This window comes from Nuphar pumila, chromosome 11 (assembly GCF_984573655.1).
Source record: "Nuphar pumila chromosome 11, dmNupPumi1.hap1.1, whole genome shotgun sequence".
NCBI classification, from domain to species: domain Eukaryota; kingdom Viridiplantae; phylum Streptophyta; class Magnoliopsida; order Nymphaeales; family Nymphaeaceae; genus Nuphar; species Nuphar pumila.
The window spans coordinates 7515481-7535302 of record NC_143259.1 but is presented as its reverse complement, the minus strand read 5'-3'; the positions used below and the strand labels follow the sequence as shown (position 1 = coordinate 7535302).

General features: G+C 36.9%; 1 protein-coding gene across 1 annotated transcript in view; it reads right to left on the bottom strand.

The window, feature by feature from the left end:
- The window catches only part of LOC149821809 (uncharacterized), a 40156-nt gene extending 21413 nt beyond the window's left edge, over positions 1 to 18743 (bottom strand). The window contains exons 1-7 of the mRNA XM_089981377.1: positions 18303 to 18743; positions 18061 to 18210; positions 17765 to 17941; positions 17152 to 17295; positions 16008 to 16113; positions 15657 to 15805; positions 15404 to 15529 (exon numbers count right to left, since the gene is read on the bottom strand). Coding sequence (XP_089837503.1) covers positions 15404 to 15529; positions 15657 to 15805; positions 16008 to 16113; positions 17152 to 17295; positions 17765 to 17941; positions 18061 to 18210; positions 18303 to 18521 — 1071 coding nt within the window. The 5' untranslated portion in view covers positions 18522 to 18743. The remainder of the gene's footprint in view (positions 1 to 15403; positions 15530 to 15656; positions 15806 to 16007; positions 16114 to 17151; positions 17296 to 17764; positions 17942 to 18060; positions 18211 to 18302) is intronic.
- Between the last annotated feature and the right edge of the window lie 1079 nt (positions 18744 to 19822).

Sequence of the window (19822 nt, the reverse complement as noted above, 5' to 3'; positions counted from 1 at the left end):
AGAGCCCCTATTTATAAGCAAGAAAAGGAGCCACAAAGGGGGCTCCCAAGAGAGTCGTTGGGAGCCCCCAACGGTCACATATGTGACCGTTGGAGGTGTAATGAAATAAGCGGAAGAAACCAAGAATGCTAAAGCATTCACTATGTCCCACACGGACAAGTGCAACAAGCACAAGAGAGAAAATCCACCAAGGGATATACAAAGGGCCTTATAAAAAGGCTACACACATGAAAAATAATATCACTATTATTGAAGAGGAGCTCTCAAGAGCAATACTATATACATGGGGGGTTCCCCCTATTTATAAGAAGAGGAGACCAAAGGGGCTCCCAATAGAGTCGTTGGGAGCCCCCAACGGTCACATATGTGACCGTTGGGGGCCCCAACGACTCCATTGTGGGGCCCCTTTTCGGTATCCAAAAAATACAAAAATAAAAATAAAAAGAAAAATAAAAAATAGTGAAATACGAGAAACAAAATAAGTACCCCTATGGGGTACTTTGTGAAATGACCATAATACCCCTATCGGGTATTATGGTATTATTACATATGTTTTAACACCCCCCCTCAAACTTTACGGGGGAATGACCGAAAGTTTGCCAAGGAGGAACAAGAAGCGAGGAGCAGGCAGGGCTTTGGTGAAGAAATCGGCAAGTTGATATTCTGAAGTGACATATGGCAGTGTTACTGTCCCATGAAGATATTCATCACGTACATAATGACAGTCCATTTCAATATGTTTCGTCCTCTCATGGAAAGTGTGGTTGCTGGCAATGTAGATAGCACTTTTGTTGTCGCAACAAAGCTTCGAAGCCCCGGTAATTTCGACTCCCATATCTTGAAGAAGACTTCGAAGCCACACCAGCTCCATTGTAGTGGTTGCCATAGCCCTGTATTCTGCTTCAGTAGAAGACAATGAGACTTTCTGCTGTTTCTTGCACCTCCAAGCAATTAGCGAATCCCCTAGGAACACACAAAAGCCAGTAGTTGAGATTCGATCATTTGGGTTTCCTCCCCAGTCAGCATCAGTATAAGCTAGTAAATCTAAGGAAGAGATTGAGGATAGGAATAGCCCTTTAGTCAAAGTATTTTTAATATATCGAATGATCCGGAGCACAGCACTCATATGCACAGATGTAGGAGCATGCTGAAACTGGCTTGCAGAGTGCACAGCATGAGCAATATCAGGCCTGGTGATAGTCAGATAGGTGAGGGAGCCTATGAGTTGCCTGTAGGGCGTAGGATCGTCCAGCAGAACTCCATCCTCCAGTCGTAGTTTAGCATTGATAACCTCGGGAGTCTCCACCTTTTTATCATCTGAAATCCCAGATTTGGAACATATGTCTGCAGCAAGCTTCATCTGTGACAGTATATACCCTCGAGGAGAGTATGCAACTTCTATACCAAGAAAGTACCTAAGAAAACCCAGATCAGACATATCAAAATTATGTTTTAACATATTTTTAACTTTAAGAATACCGCTTTCATCATTGCCAGTGATGATCATATCATCAACATAAAGCAGAAGGATGATGATACTATTACCTGCATTTTTAACAAAAAGAGTAGTGTCAATATAACATGAGCGAAATCCCAATTGTAACATGATAGCACTAAATCTATCATACCAAGCCTTAGGGGCTTGTTTAAGACCATATAAGGCTTTTAATAATCGAAGGGTTTGACCTTGGTTAACACTGATTCCCGGCGGAGGGTCCATATATACTTCTTCATTTAACTGACCATTAAGAAAGGCATTTTTAACATCTAATTGGAATATAGGCCATTTCTTAGATGATGCTACCGCAATTAAAGTTCTAACGCTTGTCATGCGAGCCATGGGAGCAAAAGTCTCCTCATAATCGATGCCATATTCTTGTGAGTATCCCTTAGCAACTAATCTAGCTTTATAGCGCTCTAGGGAACCATCACTTTTTGTTTTGACTTTGTAGACCCATCGACATCCTATAGCTTTCTTATTTGGAGGAAGGTGAACTATTTCCCAAGTTTTAGCTTTATTTAAAGCATCTAGTTCAACTTTCATTGCTTCAACCCAATGAGGTATACTTTTTGCTTGATTATAATGGGAGGGTTCATAGTAAGAATGCAAGGCTATTAGACAAGCTCTATATTTAGGTGAAAGAGTTTCATATGAGACAAACCTATTAGGTGGAATAGATTCTCTAGAAGAACGCCTAAGGGAGGTTTCTTCTAGGGGTTCATTAAGCCGCAAGAATTTTTCTAAAGCACTAATAGGTTGGGCTTCCTCACGCCGAGTGTATACTTGGAGATTGTCACCATTAGTTGGTGATACATCATCATCATGAGAATCATGAGTATTTTCTAAAATTTCCGGATGACTCAAAGAGTCATCATTTGAATCTTCTAAAAGATCATTGATAAACATATAATCAATTTCATTTGATTTTTCCAATATGTCAAATCCATTTTCATCTTCTAAAAAGGTTACATCTTTGGAGACAAATAACTTATTGTTTTTATGATCAAAGCATCTATAGCCTTTTTGATTTTCACCATATCCTAAAAATACACATTCTATTGCTTTAGGTGACAATTTATCTCTTTTATGTAAAAGAACAAAGCATTTACACCAAAAAATCCGAAGACGATTGTAGTCGGGTGTCATATTAAAAAGTTTTTCATAAAGAGAGATATTATTCAATTTTGAAGATGGCATCCTATTGATTAAATAGGTGGAGGTTAACACGGCTTCGGCCCAAAAATTTTTAGGAATATTTTTAGAAATGAGTAAGGATCTAGTGGTTTCCAAAATATGCCTATGTTTTCTTTCCGCTAGACCGTTTTGTTGAGGAGTTCTTGGGCAAGATTTTTTATGACAAATGCCATGTTTTTTAGATATGCTTGAAAATCATTTGATAAGTACTCTCCACCCGAATCGGATCTAAGAATGGATATTTGACTTTGAAATTGATTTTGAATTTTTGCATGGAATTCTTTAAAGAAGTTAAAAACTTCTGATTTAAAGTTAAGAAAATAAATCCATACATACCTAGTATAATCATCAATAAAAGTAACATAATATGAATAACCACCTTTAGATAGAACCGGAGATGGCCCCCAAACATCGGAATGTACCAATTCAAAAGGTCTTGTTGTCACAAAGGATCTAATAGGAAAAGGAGTAGACTTCATTTTGCCAAAAATGCAATCTTTGCAATTGATATCTCTTTCTTTACAAAACTTGTGTCCAAAAGGAAAAAGATACATTTTAGAGTAACTTGGATGTCCAAGCCTTTTATGCCAAGTTTCAATATTTTTGTCTTGGACATAAGTACAAAATGAGGTATTTGGAAGCATTAAATTATCCATAAAATAAAGGTCTCCCTTCCTATGGCCTTGCCCAATCCGCTTCCCGGACCGGAGATCCTGCACAAAGCACCCTTGGGATGAGAAAGATATTTCACATCCATGGTCGGCTATTTGAGAAACGGAAAAGAGGTTAAGATTTAATTTTGGAACTATTCTAACTTTTGGAACAAGGAAATTTTGAACATTTTTAGAATCAAGAGTTCCAACACCATTTATTTTGAGAAAAGTTCCATCGGCTGTAGAGACACAAGACATTTTTGAATTGGTGTGCACATTGGTTAATGCATTTTCATGAGGGGTCATGTGAAAAGAAGCTCCGGAATCTAAAATCCAAGAGTACGTACCGGGAGGTGATGATGAGGCAATGGCGGCACCGGAGGTGGAAGAAGTGACCTTTAAAATTTGTTGAAGAGCCAAGGAGATTTGTCCAAGAGTGTCTTTGAGATCCCCGTTCTTGCCGTCATCTTCTTTGGTGGTGGATTCTTCAACGGAAGCCACCTTTGGCTTGAATGCCCCATTTAGCTTTGAGCAAACGGGTTTAATATGTCCCGGCTCATAACAATGGTGACATATAATCATTTTTCTTCCACCACTCCCTTGCTTACCAAAATGAGGTGGTTTGTATGTTTTAACATGATTGTCGGGTTTAGATACGGCAAGAACTTCCTTTATGCTTTTACCCATGCTATGCCTAGTCTCTTCTTGAGTAATCTCGGCAATAACTTCTTCTAAGGGAGGAAACGTGGATCTATGGAGAAGTGAGGATCTCACTTGTTCAAATTTGGGACGAAGCCCAAATAAAAATTGAAACAATCTATCTTGTTCCATTTGTTTTTGTCTTAGAACCACATCCTCCATAGATACCCATTTAGGCTCTAAAAGAGCCAATTCATCCCACAAAGGATTTAGAGCACTATAGTAATCTTGTATGCTCATGTCACCTTGTTTTGTGGTTCTTACTTTTTCTTGCAAGAAATAAGCTCTTGCAAGATCCTTTTGGGTAAACATACCCTTCATAAAAAACCAAGCTTCATTTGCCCGGCGGAATTTTGCAATATTTGCACATACCTTAAGTTCGACATTATTCATAAACCATGCTAGGATTTTTGCATGGTTGCTCTCCCAATCTTCCATTTGATGATTATAATCTTCAATGGCCTTGAGACGAGCATCGCCTTCAAGTGTTTTCTCTTGATCTCCTTCCATCTTTGTGAGCTTAAGTTGGGGTTCCGAAACGGTTCCCATTACATAACTCCAAAGCTTCTTGCCTTTGAGATTATTCTCCATTGCGGATGCCCACATCATGTAATTTTTTCCATTGAGTTTGAATGATAGATCGATCTTGACTTCCATTGCTACACAAGGAAGATGTGAGAAAGAAAGGAAGTAGAGAGAGACAAGATTTTACCTTTAGAAGATATTATGGCTTTGATACCATGTAATGAAATAAGCGGAAGAAACCAAGAATGCTAAAGCATTCACTATGTCCCACACGGACAAGTGCAACAAGCACAAGAGAGAAAATCCACTAAGGGATATACAAAGGGCCTTATAAAAAGGCTACACACATGAAAAATAATATCACTATTATTGAAGAGGAGCTCTCAAGAGCAATACTACATACATGGGGGGTTCCCCCTATTTATAAGAAGAGGAGACCAAAGGGGCTCCCAATAGAGTCGTTGGGAGCCCCCAACGGTCACATATGTGACCGTTGGGGGCCCCAACGACTCCATTGTGGGGCCCCTTTTCGGTATCCAAAAAATACAAAAAAATAAAATAAAAATAAAAATAAAAAATAGTGAAATACGAGAAACAAAATAAGTACCCCTATGGGGTACTTTGTGAAATGACCATAATACCCCTATCGGGTATTATGGTATTATTACATATGTTTTAACAGGAGGCTCCCCAACGACTCTTTGGGGAGCCTCCCTATGTGGCACAAAGGCCGAAAATTAAAAAGGGAAAAAAGAAGAAAAATAAAAAATAAAAAATAAAAATGGAAAATTACAAGCAATATTCCAAAGTGGAATATGCGCAAAACAGGAATTTACAGAAATACCCTTTTGGGTGAATAAAGAATATATATTTATATTCATATATATAGATACATATACATATATATATATGTATATGTATATCTATATATATATGAATATAAATATATACGAGATTACAAATGACGATAATACACATATTTTAACACGCGCACCCCATTAAAGGGGTACGCACTTCCCCATTGAAACGTGTGCTTCCCCGTGCATTTCGAAAGTGCCACATTTCGCGCTTCTGAAACGCGTATCGGGGAAGCGCGCTTCCCCTACTATATTGGCGCTTTCGATAACCCTATTTTATCCTATAGTGGACTTGTACTTGTGCACATTTTGATCGTGATCTAGTAAGCCCTTAATGGCATTGGTTTGTGCTTATACACTTTTGTGATCGTGATCTTATGAGGTCCTTAGTGGCATTGTTTTTGTATTTTCCGTTATTTCATTACATGGTATCAGAGCCAAGAGTTTTTTCTTGGCATTTTTCCTCTTTTGGGTATTGAAATTCTTTGATTTGAGTTTGTGCTTCGTGAAGGATTCATGATCATTCTACGGCTTGGATTCAAGGGAAAACTAGACCCGGTATGTATCTTATATCTTTAAGTATTTCTTGTGTTATATTTTTCATGTATAACTTAATTTATTTAATCTTTTTATATATACATGTTTGTCATTTTTATTAAAAAGAAAAAAAGGCATTTTTTGTCATTAAACATTTTTTCATATAAGGACTTGTTCTTATAAGGTTTATTTGTTTAAACTTGTGAAATTAGATGTATGTATATTTTTTTGGAATCATGTTTGAATCTTAATTTTTCAAAAAAACTTGCTTTATTTGATATATGTGTATACAATTTTGTATGTTTGAGCATTTGTTGGCTTTTGTTCTATTATTAAACTTTGTTCTATTCTTTCTTGAAAATTTGTCATATATTTTAACATATTTTGAGATATTTTAAAATAATGGTGTTGTATGTATTTCATAAGTATGATTTTATAAAATTTTGCTTAAACTTGTTTTAAAATTTTCTCTTTACTATTGGTGTATTAAAAGTAGCATATAAAGTGTTACAAATTATGATCTAGCATATGAATATATATATATATAATAATTTTTTTATATTTGATCCTTATGCACTTATGATTGCCTTACATGATTGTTTATTCGTGCATAAGGTATTGAGCATAATTTCTTATAGGAAGTCATTCACTTTAATAAATGTCTTTTATGGTCCTTTTGTAAGACAATAGTTATGATATTGGGTGTTTGTCTTGATTTTTTTTGTGGTCCTTATGATTATGTTATTTTCTTAGTTTCATGGTTGTTTAATGAACATTATCTTACATGTTTTGCATGGGATTTAAATATATTGCACACTTAGTTTTTAATAAAATATTATGCTAAGAATCATGAAAAACTTCTTTGTATTTTCCCTTTATAGGTGCTAAAAGTGTTTTTCTCATGGTTCACTTTAGTACTTGTCCATGATTGATGGACGTGTTTGTCCACTTAAATCTTTGGTGGACATGTAAGTTATTGATTAAAGACTCTTGATTCATTGCATACTTGTTAATTATAAAATATAAACTTTTTATATTGTGCCCTTAGTGCCTCAAATCTATCACTTGCATATATGCTTAAATTTGTTCTTATGCATGTCTTTTGTACAAAATATGTGGTTTTAAGTTATTTAGATTATTGCATATACATGAGTTCTTTTAATATCTTTGTGAGTTATCCATGATTAGTTGTACTTGTGAATACACTTGGTTTTCTATATGGTTCTTTGATAATCTCTATATATGTTTTAGTTCTTTTTAATGTTATATGGCATTGATTGTCTCATACTAGACTTGTAATCTAGATTGATCTATCTCTTTATATAACTTGCTTATATTAATGATACTTATGATTGCATCAAATGACATCTTGTTGTTGTAATGAAATAGCAAAAAATGCAAAAACAATGCCACTAAGGGCTTACGAGATCACAATCACAAAAGTGCACAAGCACAAACCAATGCCACTAAGGGATTACAAGATCACAATCACAATATGACAAGCACAAGTCTACTATGAGACAATACAATAACCAACAAAGGGCAACAACAAAAACACTAAGTATATATAAAACATTAAAAAACTAAATAGAAAAACACAAAACATAAAAATATTTATCTTTATTGAGCATAAATGTTTAAGAGAAGCATTGGAAAATGAAAGGGGATAAAAGCCCCTATTTATACACATAAAAAAAAGGAGACCTCAATAGAACTGCTGGAATGTTCCAAAAGCTATAAATATAGTTGTTGAACTAGTCAACTCTATGTTGAATAGTCAAAAAAGAACCTAACAACTATATTTGGTATTTGATCAAATAGTTCCTATAAAAATAGAAAAAGACAAAAAAAAAGTACTAGTTTGCCCCTAATGGGCACAACCTATTGCAAGAACTGAAATAACCAAAATACCCCTAATGGGTATTTACCTATTATATCATTTATAAATAAAATATGAAAACATGTATATGTACAATATGAACCAAATATATATATATATATATATATATGTATGTATGTATGTATGAAAATACATATATATACATGTACAACTTAACATTATTTTTCAAATCGATTCTTATATTTGAACTCACTTATTTGAAAAATGATTTTCGTGAATATTTATTGCCTTCTTCTATGACATTTGTTGTGTCCGTCACAGAATTTTATATGATGCATCATTTCTCTTGGCCTTGTTATTATTGAACCAGAGTTTGTTAAGGGGGTGAGTTGTGTTCACCACGGTTATGTTAGTTTACATTGTCAACTTATAGTTTGGCTCTAACTGACGGTTGTTTAATATCTAGTTTTATAAGTGTATTGTATCACTCATTTGTTTATTTGGCCATTATTATGTTGGATGCTCATAATTATGTTTATTTGTTATGACTCTATTTTTTAAATCATAAAATATTGTACAAATTGATGGCATTAATTTGTTTTCATTACAAACTCTCTTACCTTTTGTGTTTCCTTCTATCATGCCTCTTATTTAAGTGTCATTTTATGTAGACAAAATATTTGTTCACACATTCGTGTGTGTTTTTAGCCCATTATTAGCATTGAGATTATACTCTTGATCTAGTCGTTGATACACCTGTTTTTTTAGTGTCATTATATGTAGACAAGAAATATTTATTCACACCTTCGTGTATGATTTTAGCCCATCATTGGCATTGTGATTATGCTCTTATTCTAGTCGTTGATACACATGTTTTGAGTGTCATTAAATATAGACAAAAGATGTTTTCAATGTGGTGAGTTATGTGCACCCATTAGTTATGTTCTTGTTTTAGTTAATACACTTGAATTTTGAGGTTTGAAAGACTACTGAGGTGATTGCTTGTAGTGGTCGAACTATTGTTGAAATTTGCAAGTATCATTCCCTTTGTTATGTGAGATTTTTTAGAATCTCTCCATGAAATTTCAAAATTTGTTCTAATCGTGTTTCCTTAAATGGAAAAATGTTTATTGATAAAAATTTCATGGATTTTGCATACTTGTGATGTTTACTAAAAATCTTATTCTTTATATTGTGAGCCTTTTTGTGTGTGCCCCTTTGTAGGTGTTGAGAGTATGTTCCTTACGAAAACACTTGTATGTTGTCAATTTGATATTGGTGGACATTTTTATTCATAATTGAAGGCTATTTGATTCTTTACATTAAAATCATGCATTTTATTGATAAAAATAGTTATTTTTATTATCGTCTTATGTGTATTAAATATGTTTTAATTGCATGTTAGATATATATGTGTGTTTCATTTTGATTATCTTGTTCACATCGTTGCATGCATAAATTTAATTATCTCCTCTTTCCTTGAGGGTTATTTTTTAGTATTATATTTTATATGCATGTTGTTTTTAGTATAAATTAATGATTTGTTTTAATTGAAGGGATTTTCTAAAAATTTGGAATATTATTAATACATCATTATTTATCTCTTCTTGATAATTGATATGTTTTTTAGTGATTAAGTTCCCTTATGATCAATATTTATGTTTTCTTGAAAAATATGTTGATTTTGAGATTATGATTGTTTAAATTTGAGTTCATAAAAATTTCTCTTTTGAGGTATGCTCCTATCTTTCTTAATGGTTATCTAATATTTCTAAAAATTATCACAACTTTGCTTAAAAAATTTCTTTGAATGTTATTCTTGTTCAATATATATATATATATATATATATATATATATATATATATATATATATATATATATATATATATATATATATATATATATATATATATATATATATATATATATATATATATTGTTTTGAAACTTCATAACTATTTGGTTAGAATACCTTTTTTTTGTAGTTGGGACTTGTGTTTTGTTTTCTCTACATGTTCTTAAAGATGTGATGGACCGAGAAAGGAATATCTTCGATGCATCATGAAGATAGAGATCGCTGATGAAGGCGATTAAGGATGATCACCAATAAAAGACACTTGAAGACTTTGATCATTCTCATTGAATCTTTGTTGTATTTTTAAACTTTCAGTATCTCACCGTAAGGTTGAGGGAGAGTGTTAAGTTGTACATGTATATATATACATAAGTTTATATTGTCATACATACATATTTGTTTCATATTGTACATATATATATATATATAAGTAAATACCCTCTAGAAGTATTTCGTCATTTTACTCATGTAACAGTATTGTTCATTAGGAACAATTTTTTTCTTATTTATTTTTTTATCTTTTTATTTAGTGTCATTTTTGTAAAGAGCATGGGCTTTGTGGTCAAAAGACCATAGAGCTATGTCACATGGGTGCGGGTGCGGTGCAATTCCAAAAAATTTGGACACGGGGACTCGGCTATATATATATATATTAAAAAATATATATTATAAATATATATATTTTAAATATATATAATTATATATATATATATAACAATAAATTAACACATAAAGATTGTAAATTTTAAAGCAAAAATAAAAAAGCAATTCTTAACAACACAAACTTACCAAAATATAACACATAAAGAAGCTTGTGAGTGTGATAAACAACAAAACTTATCATAAATCTGCCTCATCGTCTGAATTAGAAGAACAGGATCAAGGTAGTCCATGTTGAGAGTATGTAAATTATGTTCTCCCTCCAAGTCAAAATCTTCTGGATTTACATCCCAATTCTTGGATGGTCCACAACTGCATCAAAAAATGACTATATTAGTATCTAACTTAAAACTTTGAATACAAATATTTAAATGCAAACTTTGAATACAAAGAAAAAAAAAATAACTATACTCTTCTTTGGTGCGGCGAGAAATTAATCGTAGATTTGAGTGAACATAAACCAAATCCTCTGCTCTTTTACTAGTGAGTTTGTTTCTTTTAATGTTGTGAATTTGAGCATATGTACTCCAATTTCTTTCACAACAAGATGATGTAGCTGGTTGGGATAACAACATTGCAAGACGTTGCATATTTGATGTCTCTAATCCATATGTTGCCCACCAATTAAGGGGATCTTCCTCGTCCATTGCCACAAGTGTTGCTAAAGAATCAAATCTCTCAGTAGAAAACTTGCTAAACTCACTATTTACAACCTCAAATATGTGAGGATCATTAAAAAGTCTTCCCAAATATATCATTCTATTTCTTGATATCTCAGGATCTTCATTTGGAGAAACACGACCAACGCCTGCTGTCAACCATTTTTTTGCATAGTATTTTGGATTAAGAGAGTGTGTCATGCAATGCAAAGGTGTATTGCTTTTATCCCATATTCTCACTAAAACTGAATGTACATGATTGTAAAATTCTGAATCATCAAGTGCAATATCTTTCTTCTCATGTTTAAAAATGATACTTTGAACTTTTTCAATCATATTGTCCCACATTTCATAAATTCTATGAAGCATGAGTACATCTCTGTCAACTTCTCTCAACATTTCCCAAATAGGCTTTGTAAATTCAACAAAATATGTAATTTTATCCCACCAAAAATCATCACATATGCATTTTTTAATAGCTTGAGCCATAACATCATCTTCAGTACGATAAAAATCTCAATCTTGATCAGCCACCATCATGATCAATGCATTCTTAAGTTGCTTAATTCTTTTCATCATAACAATGAGAGAAGCAAAATGAGTTTCAACAACTTTCAGTAACTTGAGATCAGAATGCCTATTAAATATAGAAAGTGCATGATGATGGTTTAGAGCAAAATTTCTAATATTTCGAACATCATGTGCTATTTTCTCAATCCATAAATACATTTCACATACATGTGCATCATCTTTTGATGAATTGCATATACTCTTAAGTGTCAAATTTAAACTGTGTTACACAAGGAGTCCAAAAAATATGTGAATATATATCTTCAATTGCCAAATTCATTCATGCACGACTGCAAACTGGAGCATTGTCAGTAATGATTTGCACCACACTTTCTTCACCCACTTCTTTTATCACTTCGACAAATAATCTCTTTAAATATTCAGCATTTTTATACTCTCTAGATGCATCAACAGTCTTAAAAAAGATTGGCCCATTGAGTAAGCAATGAAGTTTATCAGTGGTCACCTTTATATATCAGTCCACCCATCAGAAACAATCGACACTCTATGTCGTTTCCATGCAAATTTTTGGGTCTCTAACAAGTCTTCAATTATATTTTTTTCCTCTGCAAGAATGACTGTTCTTAGTTTTTCTGAACTAGGAGGCACATAACCACTCAAATTGCAATTAGCCAAAGATGTAATCATATCTTTCCAGTATGGACTTCTAGCTACATTAAAAGGAATTGAGCTTGAGTAAAAGAATCGACCAATCTTTTTATCAATTTCTGCTCTTGCCATGTTTTTGAATGACGCTTGTATTGTTTTATTGCTTTCCATCTTTCTTTTCTATAAAAGCTCTTCTTGTATATCACTAGCAGTAGAAAAAGACAAATTAATCGAATCACTTCTCATCTCTGCAATTTTCTTATTTTCAGCTTCCTCTTGTTCTTTTTTTAATTGCTTTAACATGTCTTTGTCAACCCCAAAACATGCCCTAATTCCTTGACCACGAATATGCAAAAGATGTGCTTTCACACGCATATAAGAACCTGTGAAAACAGTCTTACATAGATTACAATGAAACTGCACATTCCCACCAACCATCACTACTAGCTTTTACCACTTTTGTCACAAGCCTCCAAAGTGGTTGAGAAACTTCTAATTCAAGGTTACAACTTGAACCAAATGTATTGACACTACCGCTAGAACTCGTCATTATATCTGAAAAGTGAAAACTGAAAAGAAAATAAGTAAATAAAATAAAGTTAATAAACACTTCAAAATAATAGTAATAGGAGCTCCAGGTTCGTTCCCCCTGTGCAAATCAGATTCAAACCAGGCCCTCCTCTGCAAACCAGGTTCGAGATAGAGGGTATGCCCTCTATTTAACGCAAAAAAGAGGGGCAGGGCAAGCCCCTGTTGAACCTTATCTGCGCCAGAGGCTTCGCCCTTGCCAAAAAATCAAAGGCAGCAGGGAAAACGAGGAGGGGCTGAGCCCCTTCTCATTTTCCTTTTGTTCGGCAGGGGTAAGGAGTGGGGGAAGGAGGGGGCTCGGCTGACAGGCCGAGCCTTGCCATGCCGGACAAAAGGGAAACGAGGGGTCGAGCCCCTCTTCTCTGAATCAAAGGCAAAGGGAGGGGTCGAGCCCCTCTTCTGCGAGCAGAGGGTGCAGGGAGCGGGGGGGCTCGTTTCCCTTTTGTCCGGTGTGGCAAGGCTCGGCCTGTCAGCCGAGCCCCCTCCTTCCCCCACTCCTTCTTACCCCTGCCAAACAAAAGGAAAATGAAAAGGGGCTCGGCCCCTCCTCGTTTTCCCTGTTGTTCGGTGGGGCAAGGATCGGCCTGTCAGCCAAGCCCCCTCCTTCCCCCACTCCTACTTCTTACCCCTTTGATAAAAGGGAAACGAGGAGGCACTGAGCCCCTCCTCTATGAATCGGAGGCACAGGGAGGGGCCGAGCCCCTCTTCTACGAGCAGAGGGTGCAGGGAGGAGGGGCGAGCCCCTCTTCTGCGAGCAGAGGGTACGGGGGGAGGGGCCTGCCTGACATAAACGAAACGAGGAGGGGCCAAGCCCCTCCTTTGTGAATAGGAGGCGCAGAGAGGGGCTGAGCCCCTCTTCTGCGAGCAGAGGGTGCAAGGAGGGAGGCTGCGAGCAGAGGGTGCAGGAGGGTCGATCGACATACCTGAGTGTTGATGGAGGGGGAGACGGTGGTTGCCTGTGCGTACCGTCGCCGGAGTATGGATCGCCGGCGTGGGTGTAGGAGAAAGCTGTAGGGGCTGAGGGGGAGAGGCAAAATCGAGAGGGTAAGCCCCTCCCCCTGTCGATAAACCCCTTTTAGGGTTTGGCTGGAAAAAATGGATCTGGGTCGGGTCCGGACCCGACCCGGATCCAAAATATAATTTAAAAATCGAAATGGACATTTTTGGACTCGGTCAAAGTTGACCGAGTCCAAAATGTGGATGGACTCAGCCTCGACTCGTTGACCGAGTCTGACTCGGCGTTGACAGAGTCCGGGCCGAGTCCAAAGCTGCACCCGAGTCCACACCCGTGTCGGGGCGTGTCGACTCGGGTGCGGCACCTCCTTAGCCGAGTCCGTGTGACATAGCCATAGAGCCGTTAGGGGCTCCCCAACGATCAGATTTGTGACCGTTGGGAGCTCCCAACGACTATTGAGAGCTCCCCAATAGAGACCCATGCTCTCCCTTTGTGTATAAATAAGGATTGAACCAGAGTTATCAGTCGAGGAAGCGGGAGCGGGAGCGGGAATCGAGGCACTTTCAAAAATTTAGGAAGCGAGAAACATGGGATGACTTAGAAGAAAATTACGAACCGTCTCGGAAGCGACCTAGGAAGCAAACCGAAAGTGAGGGGAAGCGAAAAAAAATTTTAAAAATGAAAAAAAAATGGGGAAGCGAGGGGGAAGCACACTTCCCAAAAAAACTTGCTTCCCTGCACGTTTCGGAAGCACGACGTTTCACGCTTCCAAAATGCGCTTCGGGAAAACACGCTTCCCCATGCGCCTAGGCGCTTTCGGTAACTCTGGATTGAACCCCTCTCTTATAACCAATGCTACTCTTAATCATTTATGCTCAATAAAGATGGATATTTTTTAGGCTCTCATACCATGTAATAAAATAGCGGAAAATACAAAAACAATGTCACTAAGGGCTTACAAGATCACAATCAAAATGTGTACAAGCACAAGTCCACTATAGGACAAAACAATATCCAATAAGGGGAAACAACACAAGCACTAAGTGCATATAAAACATTAAGGAACTAAATAGAAAAACACAAAATATAAAAAATCTCTCACCAACAGAAATTCAAATTAAACTTGTAGGCTCTTTGATTTGTTTTCTTCTTTCTCCTTTTTCCAATTCACATTTTTTGTGCACATGTCCCAACGTATGGGACAAGCCTCATGGACCAGAAAATGAGTATGTATCTAGCGAGCCTATTTGGCACTGTGGAACTTCTCCAAGGAAGAAAGTTGGAAGAGTTAAGCTTCATGAACAGTTTGTGGGATATAAAAAGGGAAAATAGCAAAATGAGAAAAAATCAATAAATAAATAATTTTAAGAGACTTTTATCCCCCAACTAGCAGGTTTCAAAAGGTATCCGATCAGACAGTTACATATCATATATTAGATCTCAAATCATAATCAAATGATGATTCCTAACAGATTTGCTGTAATGGGATTGATAAGCAAAGGTTTCTTTAATAGATATTTTCACAAATTAGACATAGTTAAAACAGCTGACCAATATAAAAAGGCATCACACCATGTGCCACAAGTTATTGAATTTCCTCTATATATTAAATTATTACTGAAGCTGTTGACATTTTTCACTCATCATCTGTATTTAGTTTTATCCAGCCAGACTAATGCAGTGAAAAGATTCCATATAACCTGAGGAAGATCTTTTCTCATCAATTCAGCAAAGTGTGACCCATTTTCTCCCTCATTCACATAGTCAAGTTCCTCAAAAAAACGAGAAGCCCACTCATCAACTAGCCCAACAACATCAACGGAGATCTGAAAGAGACAAAATTCAATCAGTCAATACAACAGTATCTACCATAATTTGGACCAGAAAAGCATGAAGCAGAAGAAATTATGCGTACAAATTACAACTGCAGGTAAATTAATCCACAACAGTGACCTGAGGAAATCTCCGAAGAACCAATCCAAGATTTCGAATAATAAATAAGTCAATTGTAACAGTCTCAAGTACAAAAGGACGCTGCACTTTAACTGCTACAACATCCCCATTTTCTTTAAGGTGTCCCTTGTATACTTGTCCCAAAGATGCTGCATAAAGAAACATGAAAAGCTGAAACTGACTCGAAAAAGAAGGGCAAAAGATGCAACTTACAGAAAAAAGCTAATGATGTGGGTTTCAATTTCAAGAGATAAAGAAAAGGTATAAAATGGCCTAATGTTGATAAACACATGCATTCTCCAGCACGGGTACAAACAATCCAATTCTTCCAAATGTTTCCAGAAAATTTACCAGCAGCAATTGGCGAGGGAGAAAGTTCAGAATATATCTCATGCCAAGGACGACCAAGCTCCTCTTCAATAAGAGACATAGCAACATCATCTGGGAATGAAGGAACCTTCATATGTAATGAAGCAAAAACAGCAAAATCCGATCATAATTTTTTTTGGGTTTTAAGGAATTCCAAGCAAGATATTAAGTTTTTAAACAGAAAAAAAAAATAGAAACATGATGAAATTTTAAAAAAATAAAACTAAATTTTCTATACATGTGGAGTACAAAGTAATCGATGCATGTAAAAGTGTGTGTGCGTGTGTTAGGAATCGGTGTTATCAAAGAACTTCATGCAATTATTCCAAGTATGAAGTAGGTTTTGTGTGTGTGTGGAATTGGGGAAGAGGCATTAAATGGTGAAAAGCATATCTCAAGAGTTCTCTCTCTTTTTTTTTGATAGGGAAGCTGGAGGATAACCCATGTACGATTTGAAATAGGGCACCCGAACCACCCAAGTATCTCATTTGATGCCTCTTGTTAACTACATTCACAATTAATACAACTGTTAAATTCTGCAAACACATTTGGATGTGAATATCATTACCAGATCTTTTTTTATTATATAGTACACTAGTATTCTTTTATAACGTTTTTTGTAAAATGGCTTTATCGTTTTATCCTTTCTTTTTAACAGTACATAAAGATTGGAGTTTTCGCTTCTACATCTGGTTTAACATGGTAGCAGAATACTATATTTTATGTGTGGATCATGTTTAAGTCTACCAAGTACCAACAGAGCAGATATATGTTATTTTTCAGTTCTCTCTATTTTGTTCAAATAAGCTTCATGGATCTTCACATGGTGAGTACACCAAGCAGGCCAGCCAGCCGTGTCAAATTCTGTAAAGCTGGGAAAAAAATCAACCAAGTCCTCTGAAACTGTCGCTCGTTCAGGATTTGTGTTAACATTAATCCACATCACACAACTATCTCATATTCCACTATGACATAAAAATACACCACGTTTACTATCACATCAATCAAAGAATAGCATATACATGCGGGTGATAACTTTAAGTGTTTGGTGGAGTCCAACCTATCCCCAGTTTTTTTTTAAAGAAAGATCATGCAGGTGGACCTGATTAAAATACCATTAGAATACCTTATCACAAAGCTTTTGCAGCTCCGTCATAGCAGCAGGAGATAATATGTCTGGACGGATGCTCAAGGCTTGACCAAGCTTTATATATGCTGGACCTAAAGATGTTACAATCTCTCGTAATTCAATGGCACGTGCAACTTCATTCTGAGATTCATAAAAGAGAATTCCCAGAAAAAATTATGGAGTTTACAGAATTGTTCATGACAGAATGAAGGAAACTATAACAGGAAAAGGATGAGAAGATGGTGAATTCAATTACAACAGAGGAAAATAAAACATGTTTTCTTTCAAAACCGGAACAAATAAAAGAATGTTATCAGGCCTACTACTTTTAAGTTAGCAGATCCTCTGTTGATCAGTAAAAGCACAGGACTAAGCTTAGTAGCATATGCTTCTGCACTACATTTTTACCAGTACTGTCCGTGTACCTTACAAATTAACAACGCCGGCATATATAACAACCACCATTGCATATTCATCTAACCATCAAGATTCAATAAGAAGGCCTGAACTTACAAATTAACGATGCCGGCATATACAACCACCATGGCATACTCATCTATGCACCAAGATTCAATAAGAAGACCAGAAATGCATGAGCATGGTAATTCACCTCCTTGATCTTGTTATTAACAAGATCCCAAAGAACGCGAGAAAAGAAACCACCAGCAACCAGCAATAACTGAACAATTCGCGTTGCAACCGCACGGGGGCGCTTCCCCCAGTAGGCTGAGATAATGGCAGGGTCATACACCAAAGGTAAGGTCTCCCCACTTTCAGCATCGGATACCTTAAAACAAACAGAAAAACAATCCAAAACCCCCAAATCTTCAAACGATTCCATAAATTCAATTACTTGCATCCGATATTCACGGAATTCATTCAAAAAACGGGAAATGGAACACTAACCTCTACGAGACGAAGCTGAACGTCGTCAGCGGCGAATTGGGAGTCGCTGAGGTTCTGGCCACGGAGACCCCTCATCAACGTCGCCAACTGCTCGTTCTCCTCCATTTGCGCCCTAACCCGCTTGATTTCCTCCGAAACCTCCCCCATTCTCTACTCCCCACCCAAAGAAAAGTTCAATCAATCTGGCAAAGAAAGAACAGAAAAGGAAACAACTAAAACTCCTCGAAATCGGATTCCCTCACCTTAGAAACGCTCGTTCTGGCTTTCGGCGTCGTCCTCGTCGTCTCCGCCTCCGTTTCCTCTTCCGTCGCGACGGCCCTAACGATCAATCGCCTGGTTCCTCCATAAAGACAACACGAACTCCTTCCCGATCGCTTCCCCCTCGCTTCTCTCTTGCAGGAACGAAGTGGAGGAGAATCGAGACGGTGGTTTCTGATGCAGAGGACTTGAGACGCCTCCATGAAAAAAAAAAAAACGAAACCAAACACCTCGATCTCCTCCGCGAGGAGAGAACTCCACCCTCCTCTAAACCGTAAAATTTCACAATAAATTCTGCGGAAAACCCACTAAAATCGCAATCCCGAACGCGAAATTCCCAACTTTAGTTCTGGTTCGCGTGAATACAGAGAGAGTGTGTAGAAGAGAGTGAAGAAAAGCGCACCGGAGAGTGACACTTTCGTATGTCTTGAAAAAACAGGGCACCAAGTATAAAAAGGTAAAATGACGGAATTCTACTAAAGTAAACCGAGAATGACAATTGTGTCCCAAAAGTCTTACTCCATGTAGGTTCATGGGTCTAAGTCTAACTGTGATTATAACCGGCAAGGCCTGGGTTTGATGATGCACCACGTTTAGATGATCAAATTGATACCTATGGTGGCAACGGCGATGCTTCCTTCATTCGTTCGAATTTGAAGCAGCTACAGACCCAGGCGTTCGATTCATGGTAATCAAATCCCTATTTTTTTTCTTTTCTTTCTTCTGCCTATTGAGCTGATGATTCAATCCCCACCTCTTCGCGCTCATTTGCTATAACCGGCAAGGTCTGAGTGTGTTGATGTTGTTCCTGCAAAGCTTTTGCAGTGTACTCGCAAAAGTCTCGGCCTCGAAAAGCCTGATTTAGGTGGTTTGTTCGCGCAAAGTTTGCTTTAGTTATCAAACCAAATCCACTTGACCAACTTGAACAAAGCATGAGATCTGAATTTCTAAGACTCCGGTCAAATCATGAACAAACCGGTTTGACTGTAGAGATCTTGGAACACTTTTTACGATTCCTAACTTGGGACGTAGTAGGCATTGTGGGAAAAGAATAGGGCATTTGGATCGCTTTTTTTTTTTTTTTTTGCAAGTGACGGAGGCCCATACGATTGGTTGGTTTTCTTACACGTGGCGTGCCTGCTGCGAGATTCGTCGCTACCAACAAAAAGTATGGGCACGGTTCTTTTGCTGCCACGTCATGAAGACTATATGAGGACCGAACCTATGTACCTTTGATGCAGACTTCATCCCTTCCTTCCATCCCGCAAGAGCACGGTCCAGACTTCATTCGTGGCGACTCTGACTCGAATCTGAACCGTTAGATTTTTAACTGGCGTTTTTAGCTCATCCAATATAGGTGAGGACTGCGCTCTTGTGACCAACGCTCTGGGCTTTGGGTTGCAGCGACGTGTGCTCCCACTGTGACCACCGGCCACGTTTAAGCCTTTGAGATGGGATCAGGTTTGGATGCCGTTGATCTCTAGATGAACGGCATCCGAAACCT